Source organism: Mesitornis unicolor, unplaced genomic scaffold (assembly GCF_000695765.1).
Source record: "Mesitornis unicolor isolate BGI_N332 unplaced genomic scaffold, ASM69576v1 scaffold19634, whole genome shotgun sequence".
Classification (NCBI taxonomy): Eukaryota; Metazoa; Chordata; class Aves; order Mesitornithiformes; family Mesitornithidae; genus Mesitornis; species Mesitornis unicolor.
This window is the reverse complement of record NW_010181070.1, coordinates 41,025-64,443: the sequence shown is the minus strand read 5'-3', so window position 1 is coordinate 64,443 and position 23,419 is coordinate 41,025. Positions and strand designations below refer to the sequence as shown.

Genomic DNA, 23,419 nt, shown 5'->3' with positions numbered 1-23,419 from the left:
TATTACACTACTTTATACAAAAGAAAACCTTTTTGACAGTTTAAAAATATTCTCTAAGTGAAAAGAAAGACCAAAATTCTAAGCTAATGGTCCAAGTGAAGTACTAACCACATAGAAACACTAAATGTCGTAACTATTTGAAACTCTTCTCTAAATTCTTGGGCATCAGCTCTGAGGTCTAAAGTGTTGTTTGGTGATAAATGTACCAACAACATGCATGCAAATAAAGTGCACAGGTTATAAATAAATTGCATGTATTCAAGTAGATTACCAAAGAATACATAAAACCAGATAAAATTTTGAAGGAAAAATTTAACAATTGAGGAATTGAGATACACAAGTAAAAGCTATGATCCAGGTTAAGAAGTTTGACTACATCTTCCATAATGCACTAAGCATAGTAGCTAGACTTTTTTGACTCCTAAGTAAGCATCATATCAAAAGCCAAAATAAAATTTAATCTAAAATTAGTTATATGTTATGCATGAGAAAAAGGAAAACATGTTCCATTCCATGTTATCAAGAAGAAAGGACTGGAAAAGCTCCTGTTACACATACTTTTGCTGCTGTAACTTCTTCAAATGCATTTTATTTCAAGATCATCTTAGTGAAAAACTTACGAGGCCATACTAGTGCTTGTTCAAGAGAGCTTTAGGGCTGAATGATAAAAGCATACCAAAATGTGATTTATTTCTTTGCTTCTGAAGAATTATATAAGAATTACTTCCAAAATATTCAACTTAGTCATGGAAAATTAGTTCCAGATGATGATGCTACCTAACAACTATCAAATCTACAAGTTATGCATGCCTAGGCATTTACACACATGTGAAAATACATATCTACAGAGATGGACAGCGAGCTTTGCTAAATATCTGTTTGTTTTCTATGTATGTGTACTAGGTATAATACATACACACATTTAAAGATAATATAAATACAATACTCCCACAAATTCTTGTTAAAAGTGTGAAGCTAGGCATAATCAACATCTGTTGCAACAACAATACCAGAATATTATTTACTAGAAAAGCACAAAGATAAAAACCCTTCTAGTAAATATGAATATTTTGATTAGCACATGTTCTGTCCATCTGCTGAAATCTTTAAGCAAACTGAAACAAGATTAGTGAATATTTTTGTTCAAGTTATTCATGCAGTTTCTGCCATCATTTAGAGGTTTCACTTGAATTAGTTATAAAATATTCTCCCATTCTTCCTATTTTAAATGACAATGATCAATCTTCCCAAATAAATGCAAAAAGGGACAACGACATAATTTTCAAATTGACTAAAATGTTTCTGAAACTGAATTCAACTGACATGACCAACTAGGAATGCATGCTTTACACAAAGTAATTTCTACCTTACTCATTTACAAATAATTGTAATAGTAGCTGTTTCAACACACTTTGCATTACTTTCCTGCTTCAGTATATGTTGGTATTTTTGTCTTACTGCTTGCACTTTATTGTCAATGTTTCAAGAAAGATGTTCCTCTTCTTTGTATATATCAAATAATTCATGTGTTCATACTACATACACAGAAACTTCTTAAAGACAAAGTCAGATCCACTATCAGAAGAGGAGTTCTAACTTCTATTGATTAATGAAGAAGTATGTTTTGTCTCAAAAAAACCCCCATATATTTATTCTCAGAAGCAAACTCTGAGTAGCATTTATTCCATATTTTGCCTAAGGCATATGCCACAGAAGAGCTAAGCCAGTTTAGCAGAAAAAAACACTGGCTATAAACAAAATAGAGATGCAGAATAGTCTTCATTTAACAAATTTTACATTATAGAAACCACTGATGTGGATCTACTTGCATTAATATTTTAAGCATCTGCATTTTCCAAAACAGTACTATACAAAAGGCATTATCATAAAAGTTTTACAATTTGTATAGATAGAATTGAAGTCTAAATGGATAGTAGAAAGCTTCCAAAAGTTTACTTACATGATCAATTAGTTCACGAACCATTCCGTTCCACTGTCCGCTGGAATCTTCCTGGGCTCCATATTTTCCATCCTCTACCAGTCTAATCTCATAAGAAAACCCAAGAATAGTAGACAGCTCCCTGAGGAGGTCAATGCAATAACCTTCAAATCGATCATTTCCATACAAGGGTTTGTCAGACTTCTTGAACATAACATATGGCTCTTCCTGTCAAAATTTAAAAGACAGAATGGATAATGAGTTTCACCACACCTTTCTTTTCTTTTTAGCCTACAGTAGTGCACTGTCATGACACCACTCCCTGGACAAAGAATTAAAATGAAAAGTAGAATCCTTTTAGCTTTTGATTATAACTGTTTCAAGTCTTTATCTTCACAGTGAAGTTAGTCAGAAGACCCTCTTTATCATTTTTATTTGAAAAAACAATACTGCAAACACCATTGAAATATCCTCAATGAATTAATATAAACACTAAATTTAAATATGCTCCTTAACAAGTTATATTATACATTAACATCAAGTGCTTTGTTTGGATGGACATTGTAAGCCACTTAAAATGCAGAAAAAAATGTATTTGGCAACTGAAAAAAAAAATAATTCAAACCAAAAACATCAAGCTTGAAGTAACAGTTTTTACATATTTCCTTAAACAAGGACTTCGTTTTCTCAGTGTTTTGAAAAGTATTGAAAACCCACAGGGTCTAAAAAAGTCAGTGTTCTGTTACTGTGAGTTATAGGCTCTCATTTACAAGACTGCAGCAAAACCAGAAAAAATTAACTCAAAAAGCAAATTCTATGATATATATTCCATGAAAATTGAATTTCTTTTCTTAAAATACTTAACTTTTTGTTTAATAAAAACTACAGTGGCAGTTTTTTTTCATGAAGCAATGTGCAAACAGAATAGCAAAAATTATAATGACTGGCAGAACATTCATAATTATGGGAAGAAATAACATTTATCAAAATAAAGAATTTTTACATACAATTAATAAGGAATACAACATGAAATAAATTCTCCAGAGAAATTACTAGGATGTTTTGACAAAAAGATTTCAAATAATACATAGGCAAATTACTTCAGGAGAGCTCTTCTAGATGTAGTACTGACAAGAACAAAGACCTGACTGAAAACTCAAAAGTTTAAAGACATTTAAATGACAAGGATCATTGAATAATTCTTTAGAAGCAGAAACATTATCAGAACAAAAACTATGTATGAAAATAGTTGTTAATAAACTCAGACAAATGATATGAAATATCTCATAGAAAGCTATTGTAAAGAAAACAGGTTTTCAGGTGAAATGATAATTCCTTAAAGAAAGCAAAGTACTGGCTAAAGAGAAGCTATGCTCAGACAAAACACAGAAAGCGTAGAAAAAGAACCAACAAGAGTCAAACATGAATTCTTCAACAAACTGAAACTCAGAAAAAGATGTATGAGGAAGTGAAATGTAACTCAGAATGTGAAGGACAAACAGAAAATCAATATAACATAAAACTAATGCGAGGACAAATGCAAAAATGCCAAAGCAAAAAATACAACACAATCAATATTAAGGATAAAAAAATGACATTCTAGAAGCAAGGATAAAAGAAAATTCTAGGAATTCATTTATTTGTTGCCCAGCAGGAAGAGAAAATCATGAAAAGACATTACAAACAGTTTGATATTTTCCTGTGCCTGTCTTCTCTGAAAGGGCCAATGCTGATCAGATTGTGCAAAATTAACACAAGAAATACTGTAAAAGTGTTTAGACTAAAATAGGGAAATTTTTTAAGAGAACTTCAGTGAGATCTTTATATTTAAGTATTTTCAGTAAGTTTGGACCTGATGAATTCTCAGAACAAGTGGTTTTAGCAATTTCACATCTATTAAGAAATCTCCTTAAGAATTAATGGAGGCTTCAAGGAGACTGTAAAAGGCTTATCTTTAAACTCTTCCCAATCCAAAAACTTTCACAAATTGGAGAAAAGAAGGCTATGAAATTGTAGACTGATTAATGAAATTTTTAGAAAAATGGTATTTTTATCCTAAGCAAATTATAAAACTATTTCATTAATTGTGGGAACATAAAGCTAAGAGAATATGGAGAAAGGAAGAAGTTGAGGAAAGTCATCATGTCAAGCTATACACAAAGTCAACTTGTTCATCCTAAAAGTATTAAGAAAATTTGACTGTCCAGAAATGTGTACTTCATTGAAAGAGATTTATGATCAATCTGGAAAGTTATAATAAGTGGTTTTCCTTTATAGAGTACAGTTAAATATTTGCACTTATATTTGAACAGAAAATAAGCTAATTGAATATATATTCACTCTACAGTTGGGCAGGATCAGAATTCAAAATGGTAGGTTTCAGAAAATAGAAGAGTAATTTAAAAAACATTGATATTTAAAAGAATTTAAGCAATATTTCCACACTTCAATTGAATAATAAATTGCAGAAATTCAGGAAGAAAGAGTTGACTAGGTAGCAAATCTATATAATTAAGTTCTAGACATTATAGGGGGTCATTACTAGATTCAACAATATCACATCATTAATTGAGTAAAAAAGATGAGCTACTTAGATCTGCTTTGAGTAGGAGTTGGGACTGGAGTAAACAAAGTGGTCCCTTCCCATCAAAATTAATCTTATCATTTTATGTCTTTGACACTATTAATGTTTCAGTTGCTTTATTCCATTCAGTTTTGAATACTGCAGTTCAGGAGAAACATGAACCAAGTTCTACAAAATGGTGTGAGGAAAGATTGAAATAATATATGTTGGTTCACTTAAAAAAGAACAGACTGAGAGCAAAGTGATACATATACAGGTCATCTTCTACATACAAAGTTGTTGCAAAAAGGAACCAGAAAAGTTCTTTTCTGGAAAAGGTAGAGGAATTAATGGCCTCAAACTCTGGCAAAAGCAATAAAGGTTAGAAATTAGGAGACACTTAGAAAGGTAACTATACTTAAATACCATAGTAGGTTATTTAAGAATTAGGATTGTTTTGCTAGAAGAAAAAGATAAACTCAATCATTTCTTGATAAAAATAAAAAGGCCAATAAAACAGCTACCTGTAGCAACTGTTTCTGATGTGAAAAGAACATTCACCATCCAGGAAATGAAATCATGACAACTGAAATATTGTCCATGTTGGCTGTCAGGTTCTGTAGTTTTAGAATTTTCCTAATTGTCTGGAACTTCTTTCTCAACGGAAGGTAATTCAAATTGATTATCCATATTAAATTTGGATTAAATACTCAATAAAATTGTCTAGCTACACTTTAAATCCTAAACTTTATTTTTGAAGGTGTAAAAAACCCTGTTTCAGATGTAAAAAACCCCAGGCTTCTGCTTCCCAAATATAACATTTTATATATAACTCCGTAGGCATTGAAAACCCTGTGTAGTTTGGAATGCTTATTTACAGAGATCCTAGACATTTGCTTTCTTGTTGTTCAGATATTTACAGAGTCACACATCCCCTAATCACTTTGTAATCTTGATAAGATTCTTGACAAAATTTCTGTTTCTATCTTCCATTCCATGCAATACTGAGTTACATAGGACAGGATTTAAATAGGTGTGCTATCAGGGAGGCAGTGTAATTGTCACTTCATGCTATTGTTACTCCTTTACAGCAGATTTTTTTTCACTGAGCTATTCAGCTCATCCCATACATTCTTCCATAGTCTCCCTTAAGATCATTACAATAATCTTCAATTGCTTTATCATTTCTGCTAATGCTTTTTTACGAAAAAAAAATTGTAACACTTTCTGGAATTCATAGCTCCAACTCCATACTCCTTCATTAGTTTCTACTTTCACAAGCTTGGTTAGCTGGTCTTCATGTTACTATTTAATAATTATAATGTTTTGTTATGGAAAGAACTTCTGCTGAGAAGGCTGATCAATGAATTATTAATACTCTCTTAATACTTTCACAAACCTTATATTATGTCATTGCTTAATGGATCTTTCTGCTTTTTGTTATACTCTTCCAAAAGAATGTCCAAAACATTCACTTCTTCTCTTCAGACCTTTTATTTGCCATGTAAAGCATTTTCTTACTTAGCTTTGTCAGAATTAATCTTCAATTTATCACAAGTGGTTTTTGGCAGCTTCATCTATGATAGCCCTTATTAATCCCAAAGTTTTCCCTAGTTCTTCTCTTTTTCATCTGGTAATATACAATACACGTTATAAATATTGAACATGGCATTTATGTACTCTGGACAAGTCCATGCAAAGAATCTACTACACATTTTATTTGTTTAAGTTTTAAACTTATAGTATGGACTAGTATGGACTTAATGGTTGCCAAGTACACTCTCAGGAAAAGTGTCTATACATTAAACACTGATGAGCATTGCTTCTTGGTGTATTAACAGTTCCACCAAAATCTTTCACTAGGACAATTATATTTGATTACCCAGAGTATTTAAACTGAGTTATTCATAAAGTTTAGCAACTGGTTTATACTTACAGTGTTCATAATTTAATTTTGTCATTTAGCTCTTGAAAACATGACTGTTAAGAATTACTAGATCATGTAACAGAAAAAATTGCTCAGACTTGTTTTCAGAATACTTACAAAATATTCTTTAAAATCTTATAAACTGTTTCAATTGACATTAATAGTCTTTCAACTGGACACATCTCCTCCTCCACCAAAATAAAAAACAAAAACAAAAACAAAAACAAAACCACAAAAAAACCCAACCAAACAAACAAAAAAACCCACCAATAATTAAAAAAAAATCCACCTTCTCCTTAGCCCTTTTATTATAGTTTGGAATGACATAAATAGCTTAAAGCAAAAGCCTTTGAATAAGCACTGCCTATACAGAGATACTCAAGAAAATTATTCCTGAATAAATCCTTATACAGAGACAATGTTTCCAGAAATGTGCCTACTCTGAATAAACTTCAGCTACAGGAAAAGGGATTCTACCATGTATTTTTATCAAGTATGCTTGTTATGTCTCATATCAATAGCTTTTTCTCTGAAGGGAAAGTCTTCACACTACTAGTTTCTTTTAAAATAGGACAGTTTAGAAGAAGAATAAAAGCAAACAAACTTCAATTTTTCACTGGAGATAAACTGGCAGTATCTCTAGCACTCAGGACAACAGAGTAACAAAATAACATATTTTAAAGGACTGTTGAAGAAAAAACAGGAAACTAACCAACCACTCATGGCACAGGAGGTCACTCAACCATGTATACCAGCCTACTGAAGCTGCCCTTGACTGCTAACATGAGAGGAGCCACCCTTAATCTGTGTATTATACTGCCACAAAAATGTGTGTTTGTGTGTCAGAGCAGTATAGGGTGTGCAGAATTTATATTCTGTACTTCTGAGATAATTGTCATCTTAATAACATTAAAGAAAAATATACTTCTAAAGCTGTGTATGGTCTTGTATCCTCTTCTTGAAGCTTGACTGTATTTTGGATGCAGTAAGTTGCAACGAGATGAAATTACCAAAATGTCATAACTACTCTCTAAGTTTCAAAATTTCTATGATGCAAAGCAAGAATACTATCTTCAAAGACATTTTTCATTAGGGAATGAATGTCAATACAACAGATTTTCCATTATATATTTTCATATGTTCTACCTGGAAAATTCATCTGTATTTATTTTTTTATGTGTAAGTTGCATCACAAACATAAAGCTTCCCGACACAAAAAAAGATTATTATCTAATGCTTCTACATGTTGAACTAATATTGTAGCTTTTCAGACTTGTTTCAGTGTTTAAAATGTACAGCTAACACTTGAATGAAAAGCCACTTATTCTATAAAAACGTGGGCATGAAAAAACATTTCTGATGGAACTTTTTGTATTTGGTTGTCTTGATCTATATGTTTTCTTTTCAGATATGGACAAGAAATACTTACTTGAATTATTCCTGTGAGCTGTATTATATTTCAACTACAAAGATATCACTAGAAATGACAATAAATTCTGCATTTCAAATTATTCTAGTTTTAATTTTTATAAATATATATCGAACATATGGATTGTTCTTTAATGCATTCAAGATGGACATCTCTATTTTTTAAAGAATCTAGAACTTTTTATTACTATCAGTATTTAAAATAGCAAAAGAAAACAACAAGAAAAAGTAGAAGTTACTGTGATAAAAAGAGGAAAAACATCTTTCAAGCCTGCCACTGCTAGAACAGAGAATTTTAATAATTAGCTTCTGTTGACCAGGGATACTGGATTTAAAAGGCTGACATATATAATTAACATTTATGTCAGATGTAAAAAATACACAATAGATGAAAACAGTTGGCAGTCAAAATTCAATTGGGAAAGATGAAGAAAACGACTAGTTATAATCAATCAAAACAATGCAATATATTAAAAATATCTTTCAGCATTTGAGTCAGGATACTATAACAGAAGAAATTAAGGCCAGACACAAGAAAACACCAAAGACACCTTCTTGCACTATACTATCTATAACAGAAACTAATTGTTAATCTTCTTATTTGACAACTTTAAAGATATTTTCTGAAAGATTCCCTAATATGACTTTTCAGGTCATGAAACAAACAGTCATAACTACACTTCAATAAATCACAGCTTAAAGAATTCAAACCATAGTTGTTGTTTTCTGCAGTTTCACTTGTCATTTTGTTGAGCTCCTAAAAAACATAGTTTTCTTTATTCCTCCACAATTTACTCTTAACTTTGGCCAGACTTTAAATTAATTCAGCTGCATCCCAAGAATGTGAACTAAGTTTCCATTTCAGTCATAGAAAACAGATATATGTGGATGTTTATTTCAAGCAAAACCACTTCACTCAATAAACCACAGAACATGAAATCATTAAACTGTTGCAACACTGCAGACAGTACTAACCTATTTTTCAACTGAACTCAATCATACTGTCTTCATGATACATGAAGAATATCAAAGACATTATTAGTAGGTCTTACCATCATGGAAAGAAAAACATTATTTTCTTATGATGTATCTTAAATTTTCAAAAGACTGTGGGGAAAAACTAACCAAAAATATGCAAACCTGAGACAACCAAAAAATGCAGCAAGCATTTTCCCAGAATGATGGTCCTTAGTGTTCCTAAGTGCAAATACTGAAGCAGAGTTATAAACTGCTCCTCACCACCATGCAGAAGTATATTTTTATTACTAAAATTTTAGCAGAAGGGAATTGAAGCACTAGAGAATTATTTGAGAGAACTTGTTGGGAATGATGCTGTAAACTTGGAACCCAAAGAAAATAATTCTCAGTCATTATCCAGATATATAAATGCATGGCTGTGCTACCTTCTGCTTGCACCCAGCAAGAAGAAAAATAGCTTTAATGACCTTTTTCTACTGTCAAACTTGTGCTGATCCCACTGCACTCATTCATATCGTATGACTCCATTCAAATCTCATCATTTTATTCTGATAAGCATCACTTGCTTTTATGTTTGTAATACAAAAAAAAGCACCATGTCCAAGTATATCTCTGGATACTTCACAGGTTGGAACGGTCCAAAGGTTATTATAAGTACACAGACATTATCCTGGATCTTGGGACAAAGCTGATTTTCAACTTTAACTCTTCATTTTGAGCACCATAAAATATAGAGCAAGCTAGTTTACCTTTCTTAGTGGAAAAAATCTGAAATCAGTCAGTTTACAGTCTGCACTGGTGGCTGTAGAGAGACAAGTAGAATTGAGGCAGGAGTGGAATGACTTTCAGGAGGGCATGGATGTTTCAATGAGTATGAGAAGTCTGGGCAAAGCATTGAAAAAGCACACTGATCATGACAGAAAAGTATATAAAAAGGGGATAAGAAAAGTACTAAAACTGGAAAGTAAGAAATTGTGTATTCTTTTAGCTTCCAAAGAAAAAAACTATCACATCTGAGTACACTACAAATATAAAAACATCAAGTTTACAGTTTTTCTGGTAGACAAAACCAGATTCAACTATTTTGTGGCAGTACATAGAATTCAAACAGATTTATGAGAGAGAAAGAGCTATTTAGGGCTATAATGGCAGCAGGAACCAAGTATTACTGAATTATTAATATCTCAAAAATTAGATATTGCTTAAATTATTCTAGAATGATGCAACAGGAATTATGAGATAATGCCTCCATCAGGTATCTTTCCTCAAAATGTACCATAAAAACTAAAATTAAAAAGCTTACAAATCTGCAATTCCATGTACAAGAGATGAGCAACCGCCTTTATAAAGGCAAAAAGTAAAGTTATTATTTTTTATATATTAATTTAAAATTTGGCTATTAAAAACTTTTGCTTTAAATATCTTATGAGCCTAAAAGAATGGGAGAGAAAGTATGCAAAATGAAAAATTACACACCTAAAAAAAACCCTCAAAGATGCTAAAACTTTGGACTTTGCTTGATTTTATATCTTTATGTTGAAAACATGTTGGCACTTATATGGCATCAGTTTTCTCCCATTTGAAAAAGCAGCATTTATAAGTAAAATGCTGTGTGAGGATACTACATTTTGAACTAAATAAAATTGTTTTGAAGGTCCATTAAAATTCTTCCTTCTTCTAAAACAGTCAAAGATATTTTTAAGGGGAGTATAGTTAAAAAAGTAATTTCACATTTCAAAAGTAAAGTAACAAATAACTGCTAAATTTGAGATTATCACACACTTTTCATAACTTTCACACATTTCTTGAAAAGAATAAACTTGACAACTGTGAGCTTTTCAGGGTTTTGATCTAAGCATATACAGAAAAGCCGACAAAAGCTATAAGGGAAAGAAAAGGAGCATCCTTTTGAGCAGAACAGAACAAATGAACCCATATTGTAAGACAGACAGCCTGGTATGCAATTTAGCATAAATAAACAAACACCATGCATATACATTTATAAGTATGAAAATTTAATTCCGAAGTTTAAAAGTTTCCTCAGTAAAGGTAGAATATGTACAAGAATAAAAATATGTAGATACTTATATCTAAAATCTAAAGGAAAGAAATCCTGATAGCTGGCATAATAAAAATCAATTTAGGAGTATCAAATTATAAGAAAAAACTTATTAATGAACTTGAAATGGTTTTTGTGGGTTTTTTTTAACATAGAATATACAGAATGCAGATTTTTAACAGAAGAAACAAAAAAAATGAAGTTCCAACAGAGATGGTGTTAAAATAAAATAAAGCAGTAGTGTAAAAAAAATTGAGGTATCCAAAGCTACACTTATAAAAGATAAAAACAGCATTTTAAAAAAGTATTATTATTTTTCAAGTGTTTCCTCCCCCTAAAAAGCTGATCATAACTCCATCAGACATGTTCAGCTGGTACTTCAGGCTGGTATGGAACCAGAATTTGGAAACCAGACATGCTTCTGCACCAAAAGTAGACTTCTGAAAAGTGATGAAATCCTGGAAGCCTTGATCTCTTTTCATAATAGAGCCACTGAATTGCTCATAAACAAAGGACTGATCTTCCAGATGGTTACCTATAGCATGTATTATACAGAATTCAAGACAGAAAAGAAGATTGCTCCAGCATGAGTCCCCTGTGAGGTCCTGCCAAAAAACTTGCTCCAGCATGGGCTCCTCTGCCCATGGCTTCACAAGTCCTGTCAGGAGCCTGCTTCAGCATGGGCTTCCCACAGAGTCACAGCTTCCTTAAGGCATCCACCTGCTCCAGCATGGGGTCCTCCATGGGCTGCAGGGGGACAGGATAGCCTGCCTCACCATGGTCTTCACCACAGACTGCAGGGGAATCTGCTCCAGCTCCTGGAGCACCTCCTCCCACTCCTTCTTCACTGACCTTGGTGTCTGCAGAGGTGATTTTCTCACATATTCTCACTCCTCTGTCCCATTGCAGTTGCCATTGTGGTTTTTCCTCCTCCTTAAATATGTTATCACAGAGGCACTACCACCGTCACTGATTGGCTTGGCTGTGGCCAGCAGCAGGTCTGTGTTGGAGCCACCTAACAGTGGCTCTATTGGACACAGGGGAAGCTTCTCACAGAAGCCACATCTGTGTTTCTGCTATCACTGCTGCCCAAACTTTGCTACACAAAGCTAATACTGCCTAACAAGAACTTACATCTGAAAGTGTGTCACCAGTGTTCCAATTATATGTCAGGTATGTATTTTTCAATTAGTGGAATAAATGAAACAAAGAATTTCAGAAGCTTTTTCTATAATTTGTACATCTTCAAATAAAAACAGTCCTTATAAGCAACCAGAAAGTTACCTATTGGATGAAATTATATGGCTTACGTTACATAAAAGGTTAGAAGCACACTTCCATTTGTATCTATGTACCTATGAAAATTCATTCTAGCTTGAAATGTCAAAATATATGTTGATAGGTAAAAGCTTCTTACTAAAGAATAAAACTGTTGGGAAGTAAATTATTTTTTGATAACTTCAAATTAATGATAATGGTAGCAGCAGACAAACACAGAAGACACACTTCTGGAAAGTTTTTCGTTTTGTTTTGAAATTAAAATTACTATTTCAAAATTTTGGTGTGGAAATTCATTAATATTTATTTTTACATAACTAAATATATGTCATAAGTAAATAATACATCATTCACCACTGTGAATTTGCCAACAGCAATGAAAAGAAGATAAATCTGATCTAGTCCAAATGGTATCTCAATTATATTTTGATATGATTATCAATTTCATCTTAATAATCAGGTAATAATTATGATGAAAATAAATGTTAAATACTTCATACTTTCTTTAGAGTTAATACCGTGGTGTTAGTTTAGCAAACTAATGCAGTAATTTTTGTGGGCTAAAATCATTAGGCTAATAGCCAAACCAATTTTTTTAAACAAACACCTTGTCCTCTCACATGGTGCTGAACTAAACAGCTTTGTGAAGGAATGAAACATTTTAGTCAATAATAAAGAAAGTGAAATTACTAATCAACTGACATAACTCTAAAATTGGGATAATTTACTTACAATTTAGATTAAAGTAAATATCCATGACTAGTTTAACAACTGGAGCTCATTCATGACACAGTAATTTCTAAGTGTAACTGTTCATTACTGTAGTAATTAGTATATCATATTCTATTAGCTTTCCTGTACAACTTTATTTCTGGAAATGCAAATGTAATTGCTTACCAAGATGGTGGTAACTATTAAAGAACGATTGGACAGGGAATCTGTGATGTTTGCTGGTTTTCCTTTCTGATTCTCTGTCATGTTAAGGCCACTCAATGGATCCCAAGTTCCAACCTATAAAACAATAAATTACTGTGTAAGTACCGTTAGTTACATTTCAGTATCTAGAAAAGAACACTATAAGGAAAACCAGATTGCTATAGGAAAAAAAAAATAGACTACTAATATTTATTATTAAACCCTGTTCCATTATTCTCTGTCATTACATTTGAAGTCTGCTTGTTTAAAATATGAATCAAAATACCTCGAAGTATGTTTTAAGAAGTGAAGTGGAAAAATGATTCACAGAATGTCTAAAGCTACTCTGAATACGTAATTCTCCATTTAACTTTCATTCTTCAAGGTAAACAACATCTAAAGATAACTTAATAGTTAGGTGGAAAATCATTTGCAGAGGAGAAAGCATTGTCTCTATAGAAGGATTTACCATTTTATGTGATCAGAGAGAACAGCAGAGCAAAAAGATGTTTTGGGGGAAATGCAATGGAGAAGATTGAAAGTAGGTTAAGTGTAATAACTTAATTGATTTACAGAGAAATGTTCAGTACATGGCTCTTTTGAAATTTTGTACCATGAAATTCTTATTCCAGAGAAGTCAATAGGATTTTTACCGAAGTAAGGAGGTCCAGGGTTATGCTTTAATGTTCAAGTCGAGGACAGTCTCACATACAAAGTAATAAGTAATGGGGCTTATGATTATATAATTTATCTGCAATTTCATTACTATACAACTAAAATGGTCAAACAGTAAATACAGCTATTCATTTTTAGGCATCAGAATGTTTTCAGTACTCCATTGTCTAAAATATGTTCACAAACATTACTTGTTTTTAGACTTTTTAAATATCATTTCAAATACCAAGCATTATCTATAATAGAAGATAAAGATACTTTAAAACCAAATCTAGACAGTAACTAAAAAATTCCATGAAGTTTGAGTGTGAACATATATATATGTATGTATGTATGTATGTATATACAGATTTATATTTAAACACACAGAATTATTTGATTCTTGAGAAACTGTTCATAGACTTTTAAGTGATTTGTTGCAGCATGGCTGCCAAGTAAGCTCAGGATGTAATTCAATATGGGTTAAATAAAAGAGTTCATTTCTAAATGAATGTATGAGAATACAGCAGAACATTAATCAGTGGAAGATGTAACAAAAAAAGATTAATTTGCTCTTTTTTTTTCTATGATTTTCTGTTCCGCAGATATTTTATCTTTTTTAATTTGAATAACACTTAGTTCCAAGAAGTCACTCTAAATGGCTGTGATTCTTGAATTTTGGTCATTCAGTACCTTATACACTAACAAAAGAATCATGAAGGGAAGAAATGGGAACATGTATGTCTCAGAAATACTATTGGAAAATAACATCTAACACATAATTTCAAAGTATTGAAACCAAAGCTTACTACTCAAAAAGTTTTCTTCACTCACTCTTTTAATACTATTTCATTTGATGACATTTTTAGGAAACCCAAGATATTCAGTCTTGCAATTTGGACTCAATTAAGAAACTGTAGAAGGACTGAGAATTTTTAGTTGCAATATTTTGTTAATTATGGCAATCACAGTGTTTCCTTAACTTTGAAGAAAGAGTAAGCTAGAAGAGAATAACAGAGAGTCCCAAAGATGAGAACTTAAGCCTGTCCCTGCTGATCCTTCACATAATTGAAACTGGACTAATCTCTATGAGATTGAACTTCAGGTACACAAGGCACAAAAATTGTAAGGGAATGGCATCACCTTATTTGATCAATTTCAAATCCTAAATTCATTAAATCATATAACCTATTCAAGTTCAAGTTCGTACTTCAAATTTATCTTGCCAAAAGCTAACACACTGCTAATTTAAATACTTACTCCCCTACTTTTTAACATAGACACAGCCACAAGCAAATGAATAATTATCATGTTAGAACATCCCTCTAGACTTAGAAGAACTACCAACAGCATTACTTTAAAAATAAACTTCCCCTTGATAAATTATCACATTATTTTTCTAAATTAGGCTAATTGTAGTTGTATTGCTACTTTTGTGAATCAAAAATCTAAGAAATGGAGCAAAAGTTGGATGTTCAAAATAAGACATTCTATGCAATATCTTTCTTAATGAGCTCAAACTCAACAACTTATGGCAGAGATACTGATATACTACTGTTACATGCAGCTCCCAAACCACGCAAACATCTTCTCAAAGCTGCTACTTCTAAAGAAAACTGTGCATAAAGAGTGCAGCAAATTAATTAAATTGATTAACAAATTAATTGTTTTCTATTTGCTTAAGCATAGTGTCTTAATTTTAAAGTAGCCTTTAGAATTGTTAATGTGTTTTCACTAGGAAAGTTTAAATGCCAAAGGTTAGAAATCTAAAAAAGCCAATCAAGGTACTCTACTACATATAACTGCATTTCAAACAACATACTTCTACTGCATTACATTTATAACCAACACTTCCAGTTTTCCTAAAAAGTGAAACAAACTGATATTCTAAAATACACCTTTGAGAGAATGTTCATACAATAAATACAGTCACAAGGAGCCTCTCAATCCCATATTTTTCCATTCAAGTCTCCTAAATGGCTAGACTATTCTGGAGTGGGCATATAATATGTGGAGTTTCTGGGAGCGTTCTGACAGAATGCTGCAATATGCTTGCCATTTTCACTAGACTTCTGCAACTGGCTACATTCATATACAGAATACTGGACCAGATGAAACTAGAGATTCTTGTGACATGCACCACAAGAAAAGTTTCCCTTCCACTTTTAGAGAGGTTCACTCTGCGGTTTCCAAATGGTCAATCAATCCTATACCACTTAAACAAAACTCTTAAATAAAACTCTTAAATAATCTTCACAATATTTACTACTCAAAAGCACAATTTCAAATCTAAATCTCACCAGAAGTGTGTAAAAATAGTGTCATTACCAAAGGACAGAATTCAACAAGCACTGAAGAGAAGTTTGGCTAATGTACACACAAATTTAAAACTAATTCGATTCTTTGGGGTTCAAGTATTTTGTACATTCAGTTTCCAAAAAAAGATCAGTACAATTGTGCTTATTTCCAAAAATATTAATTTCACAGTAAAATGCAATTGGCATGATTTGTAAAAAGAAAAGAGTACTTACTAAATAATAAAAATAAGTAAAAATATCAGACCTGGTAAATCAGAATGAATAATACTCCAAATTCTGAACACTGAAAACTACACACAGTTAATACGCACAATATTTTTTAAAAAACTTTAATAGGTTCATATAGTAGAATAATTAGATATAATTATGATAAAATTCATGGACCTTTATCTAGGATGGAGAGTGCTGATTACAGCAATTTTTTGCACAAAATTTACGTAGTTCATCAAGTTAGCAAGGATTTGAAGAAAGCAAGCTACATTGGACTTCAGCTGAAAGTTACTGGTCTCTTCTGGAAATATCAGATGGATTTTTGTGACATTTAGCAATACATTTTATAGGAGAATAAATCTTCTCATACCTTATCAAAATTCTCCTCTTTTTAAGGTTATTGTTCACTAACACAATCCTGTTCTGAGCTGATCCATAAAGTTAAGCATAAATGTAATTTGAAAGGCATGTTCAGGCTTGGCTATTTCTACAGACTGTAGTATAAATTAAGCTTGCATACAAATAAAAAGTTTGGAGGTGAACATATGGACATAACATGGTAAATTTAACAGTATTTGAAGAAGTGGTAGCCGCGTCTTATGCCATTTATTTTCAAAAATACAGCATGATCCTAGTTTGCTTCCTACAGCATGTCTAAAGTGCATGTTTCTTCTTTAAAATAAAAAAGTCATTTGTCATATAGATTACATCAAGAAAATAATAACTTATATTCCAATGGGAGTAATATTAATTCTTCCTATTTATATATTTCCCATTTGGTATTGCTTCATTTATTTTGCTTTCTTCAGAAATATTAATAAGCTTGCCTTCTTTGCAAAGTGTCATGTTAATGAAAATACTTCTGACTTCGATAGATCTGTCATCTCTCTTTTTTTCTCTAACTTTTACAAAACCCTCTGTTTATACAACTCTTTTTTCCCAGGTCATTAATAAAGATACTAAATAAAACAAGCTCTTACATTGATATGCTGGACAATAAATTATGACTCATTTTGTGTCATTTATATTCATCCTGAGTGTAGGTTCTTGAGCAAGATTTCAAGCCAGTTAACATCTTTATTCAAGAAATGTGATTCCTCTTAGGTGATAAATTTTCATATCAAAAATGGTATTAAATTCAGGTATTTGTTATCTCCCCGAAGGATAAAATAATTTTCCTCATGATGCAGCTTCAGCATGAATACTTGATTGATTGTAATTTAAATGATAATTTGCTTATTATACTGGATTGCCACAGTTTGGGATTTTCAGTGTGCTTAACCATAAATATTTTCAGTGTGTCCAGACTGACTGCCAGCAGATTTTGTTTTACATTACATTAGCAGAACTCCAATCATCAATTAATTTTGTAATTTTCATCTTACAAGAAGATATCATTTTTGTCAGACATGAATTATTTGGAAACTCATACTTCTTGATTGATGCTTGATTATCTCCTCATTCAATAGCTTCAGCTACAGGTATCTTATGTAAAATCTGAGATAATCCATGGCATCTTTTTTAAATCAATGAGAAAATGTTTATGTTCTCACTGACTGCAAAAGAGAAAAGAGGTTAAATGAAACAATAGCTATTTATAGTATGGAAATACAACACACATAATATGGCACATATAATTTCTATCTCCCTATCTTCTCTCATCCCACACAATGAATGAGTGAATAAATAAATAGAGCAAAAACATTTAGGAGTTCTAATTACAGACAGAGAAGCTTGACAATATAGTGGTTTGGGAAAAACTTTGGGAACCTACAAGATGAGGACAAAGATGGGGAAAGGCTCCTGAAGAAAGAAGAAAATAGAAAGAAAGGGGATGAAAAGAGCAAAGAGATTAAGAGGGACAAGCGGACAGGGGTTAGATGGACAGTGAAATGGACAGAGAGGGGAAAAGTAAGAGAGGGAGGAAAGGGGGAAGGAAGAGAAGGAGAGAGCAGCAGAAAGCTGAAGAGAAAGAGTGTGATGCAGTGATATGGAGTGCACATGTGAAGGGTTGGATGTAGAGGACAGAGCGGGTCCAAATGTGGGTCTGCCCACAGCTGCGGTTCCCTCAAGCACAAAACTGCTTCAGCCTAAGTTCACAAAGCTTCAATGTGGATCTGCCCACAGCTACAGTTCCCTCACTCATGAACTGCTCCAGTATACACTGCCCATGGAGTCACAGTCTCTTCAGGAGCAGCCACCTTCTCATTTGGATCTCTGATTCAGTGAACTTCCACAAGGCTGCAGGGGGGTCAACCTGCACTCTCACTATGTGTTGCAGGGGGAACCTCAGCTCTGTACCCTCCTCCTTTCCCCTCTCTTTTCTTCCTTCACCGACCCTTTTGACAAGGAGTCACATGGAAAAGACACGGGGTAATGGACACAAGTTGCTTCTGGAGAGATTCTGACTGAACTCCAGAAGAAATTTTTTTACCATGAGATCATCCAGACATTGTGATAATCTCCCAGGGGAAGTGGTAAATTCCCCTACATTGGTCAGTTCTGAGTCAGCTTGACAGGGTGGTGACTCAACTCATTTAAACTATACTTTAACCTTGAGAGGTTGAACTATATGATCCTTGTGGTCCCTATCAACCTGGTATTCTATGATTCTATGACCTTGGTGTCTGCACAGTTGTTTTCCTCACGTCCTTCTCATTTCTCTGCTGCAGAGCCCTTCTGACACTTCTGAAGAGTTTCCGGCTCTCTCTTTTTTGAGCTAGTGCTGCAGCAGAGTTCGAGCTTAAGTTGGGACCAGTCCAGCTGGGGCTGGGGCCATGCCGCCCACACTGGAACCGGGGCTAAAGAGAGGGCACGCTGTGCACTGCACCCATCTTGAATACACAAATTCAGAGGAGCACTGATTGGCTTGGCCCTGGTCAGAGGTAGGTACAACACTGGAGCTAGGGAAGCTTTCTAGTACCTTCTTACAGGATTATCTCCATAGCCTTCCCCTGTTACCAAAAATACCCAAAACCCCTCACAGAAAACCCAATACAACAGGTTTGCCACTAGACAATTTCAAAAATGTTTTTACCTACGTAAGCATTTCAAAGCAAACTCATGGCTTCTGAACATTTTTTAAAATCTCCCTAGTAAGACGAAAATTAAAATTCCACAACCAGTACTGAGGGGAAAATTTTGGAGAAATAAGTTGTTTATGCTAGCTTCTCCATTTAATGAGTTATAGAAGAAAGAAATGCAACTCTGTAGCATAGTGCCTTCCCTTAATTTCTCTTTGTATTTACAACTACAATATTAACTTAACTTGTTCTGAACACTGAACACCACAGATAGATAAAAACTACAAGAAAGATGCAGATTGCAAAACCCTTGTCTCCTGATCACAACAATGTGAGACACTGCAGCTTCTTCAGTTGTTTCTCTATGGCAGGATGGCTGGTGAAGAGAGTGAAGATGATCTTATTTCAGATCAACAAGGTATCACGCAGGTAGGCCAAATATCTGTATGGCCTTTAGTTTAAATAGAGACAGTATTAAGCTACACGGAAAGGGCATTTCTTAATCCTTTGGTCTTTCACTCCATTTCTGCAAGAAAAATTCATGTCAGGAGACAGACAAACATGCCAGGCTACCTATTCTTAATTTTTAGTACCACTTAGAGATAGAAACTTTATATTCCAAGAAGAGAATCAAAGTTTCCTCCTAAAACACAGAAAATTGTCAAAATGAAGCCATTTTTTTTCATTCTGTCTGAGGTAATTCTTCCTGAATTAGTAAGGTGTAAAGAAAATACCGACATGCATGCCCACAGTTTCACACATGAGGATAGGCAATGGGATTGGAATTACAACTAAAATAATCTCAATATAGATTGAATACAAAGTATATTAATGCATGACTCTAGGTCCAGCTGTTCACTCTTCCCCAGTCCTCTTGAATATAGGAAAGTGTCTAGAAGCACACAGTTAAGAGCCCACCGTCAGACATCAAGATAACAGCTTTTACTAGAAGACTTTGAAACTAGATATCAGACTGAGAACAGGTATACTGTTTTACGTAACAGACCAAGTGTTATTGAAAATGTTACTGTTTTTAGGGGGTGGGGTCTTGTTTTGTTTCCCACCACTTTGGAGGTAAGCATCTTACACACCTTTTCAAGACCTTCTTCCTTGAGGCTGATAACGTCTAAATCAAAATCTGTCCTTAAGCCATTGGTTTTGTTGAAAGTTATTCTGCCTGTGAGGCCTTCCCAGTGTGCCTATGGAGAAAGAAAAAACAGTATCTGTAAATAAATACCTCTTCCTTTCTTTGCCCAAAAAGAAAAAAAAAATTACTTCTGCTAAAATGAGAACATTAATTATTCATTTTATCTAAATAATTTACCTTGTGGCTGATTTTTTTTAAGAAATATTTTGTATTTTTTGCTAATCAAAGCAACCTTTCTTCAGTATTCACAGAAAATTGTTTCAGCAACTTTCCACGTTAGACAATAGACTCTTTTTACTAAATGAGGTAAAAGGCTGTTTTGTTTTCATTCCTCCATCATTCATGCCTGCATTTCCCCTTCTGCTTATCAACATGCTCCCCTCTCCACCCCCCCAAGCCTCAATCTCTTTCATTAACATTGGATTTCATTTTTCTGTCACAAAATTTTATTCAAATAAAGGCTTACTTTTGCAAGATGTTGACTACCCTGAAACCACACTGAGACAGCAAAAATTGAGGTCACTGAGCCAGTCTTCCAGAGCTGATCCCTTACTTTTACTAAACTAATTTTTTCATAACTTAAAGTCTACCTATTTCTAAAACTATACTGAAGTAGAGGAGGGAATGTGGAAAACAAAATTATCATCCTAAAAGGAACCAATATTAAAAACAGGACTATATTCAATTGCAAATAGTACTCTTTATCATAGTATTTTGCATATCTAGAATGAGAAATACTATATAAGGAGTTATTTACAGTACAAGAGACTTGAACACTATACAGTGTTCACCTTTAGCACCTTAAATCTCCAAGATTTACTTTAACTCACTATCAGTATCTAAACAGCATACTAGGAGGCTAAGGTGACATTTATTAATTCACCAGAAAAAAATAAAAAAAATAAAACCAGGGAGTAAAATTCATTCTTGGCCCTTTTGAATTTATGTCAGTATTCAGTTGCTGAATTTTTCATATTCAGTCTATGGTTTCAGGTTTCAGAGGTCTGAGTATTTATTTGATGAACATTCCAACTACCCTCCAATTATCTACAAATAAGAGTTTTAATTAGAATTCAGTTATTTCACCCTTTTATGTTTCTTTGTTCCAAATAATACCTCAGGAAAACCCGCTTTTAAATAAAAATGCTGTCTTGCCTGCTAAACTCCTTACACATAACAAGCTGAAAGATTCTCATCTACTGAAAAAAAAGGCAGAATTCAAGTAAAGTGGGAACAAAGGAAAATAAAAGTTGGAAGAAAGGAAAGTAATGAAGCAGGATACTTTATTAGTGACATACCTCTTTAATGAGACTCATAAAGCGGGTCCCAAAGCGCCATGGCTTGTGACGATTACACTGTAGCGAACTGACAGTCATCTGTGGGAACTGCTGGACAGCCACTGACACCACATGAACTGCATCATACATTAGTGCTGCGTCCGTCTGAAATTAGAATGAAATCAGAACCATGAACGCTAAACAAAAACATGTGAAAACCCAGTATTGACAGAAGGAAACTAAAAAATTAACATTGCTTATTGTGTTAAAGGGAGAAAATTATCTGATTGCTTGTGTAGCACCGTAAAATCAGCCTTACTGCCAAGTCCTACATAAGATGCATAAGGAAGTTCAGTCTCAGATTTTCTCTTTTTAATGCTGAAAAAAGAGCCCAAATACCAACTTCTCAGGATCACAGAAGACCAGTGGTATCTCTGATGACTCATGTTATTTTAAAAAGCAGTGCATTAGGGGGCTATATAAACCATGGTATGCATGTTTGATTCACATCAGTTATTTCCACAAGCGAGGTGAAAGAAAAGAAAGGGAATTTATTAGCAAGGTAGCAAAACCTTATCTATGAAGGAAAGTGTACAGGCTAAGGAAATAATGGGTTTTTTTCCTGAAATTACAGACTAGATAGAGTCTCAAAGGTACTCAACTGATTCATTAATAACTTTTTATGGGTATCAGTTTAAATTCCCAAGGACAGATCTGAACAGGTATCATCTATAAATCAGAGGCAAATTAGAATTGCATTAAAATGCACATTCATTTTTATGGTTGTCCTGTCTCACCCTAAATAAATAGGCTTGTTTAGACCTGGTATGTGGTAACTAATGTTGTATTAGCAAAGGACAGAGACAGCTCCTCAGTACACACTGTCACGCTGTACAAGAAACTGCCATCTTTCTCCTGTTCTATTTGATGAACAGAGGCAAGAGAGGTCCTTAGATTCAGCTGGCGGAAATGAATGCTATGCCATCTGCTCAGCATACCTTAGAGAAAAAGGACCTATTTCGCCTTCTCATTCACATAATTAGTGAGCTGTGAAATTAGTTCTTTAATGGATAGAAAACCTGGAGATTATTGCACTTGTCACAATACAATACAATGCAATACAAAATGAGCTTATGTAGTGCCTTTCATGCAAATGCATTCCAAGGCTCTTTACAATAAAACTAAACATAAAAACGCAAAAATGTTCTACCATTATAGTCCATAAGCTACTGTTAAAGCGGAAAATATACGTTTACATTTAAATGGCTCTCCCAAGGAGAGACTTCAAAATTCAAAAAGAAATAAATCCCAATTTTAAAATAGCCAGTATAATAGGTCTCAATGATCTCAGACGTTAAGTAGTTTATGCAGGAGCTCCAAATCATTAAGAAAATATTTTTGCTGCCAAATTGTTCATTATCTTCAAGGCATTTAAGTGCTTTTAAGGCAAGTTGATATTTGACAAGGAGGCAGCGAAACAACAGAAAGTTGGAATAGCATGCTGAGTAAGCATCATACAAAGCTTAATATTCTAAAAGCAGTACTTGGCAGTAGTTGAAGACTAGACAACAGTCTTTTAAATAAATTATACAATAAGTACAACACATTAATCTGGCTCAGAAATGCAAACTTTTTTTTTAATTAGCTTTACTTCTAAAACTGTAGTCCTTGCACCAATGAAGGAAAACTGAAACTGCTGTGAG

At 33.3% G+C, this 23,419-nt stretch overlaps 1 protein-coding gene across 1 annotated transcript; it reads right to left on the bottom strand.

Moving 5' to 3' along the window:
- Window positions 1-1,960: 1,960 nt before the first annotated feature.
- Window positions 1,961-21,881, bottom strand: LOC104539714 (glutamate receptor ionotropic, kainate 2-like; the record flags this gene model as incomplete). Its single annotated transcript, XM_010183309.1, has 4 exons — window positions 1,961-2,167; window positions 13,070-13,183; window positions 20,384-20,491; window positions 21,738-21,881. Coding segments are annotated over 4 exons (573 nt in total), but the record flags the coding sequence as incomplete, so codon positions are not given.
- Between the last annotated feature and the right edge of the window lie 1,538 nt (window positions 21,882-23,419).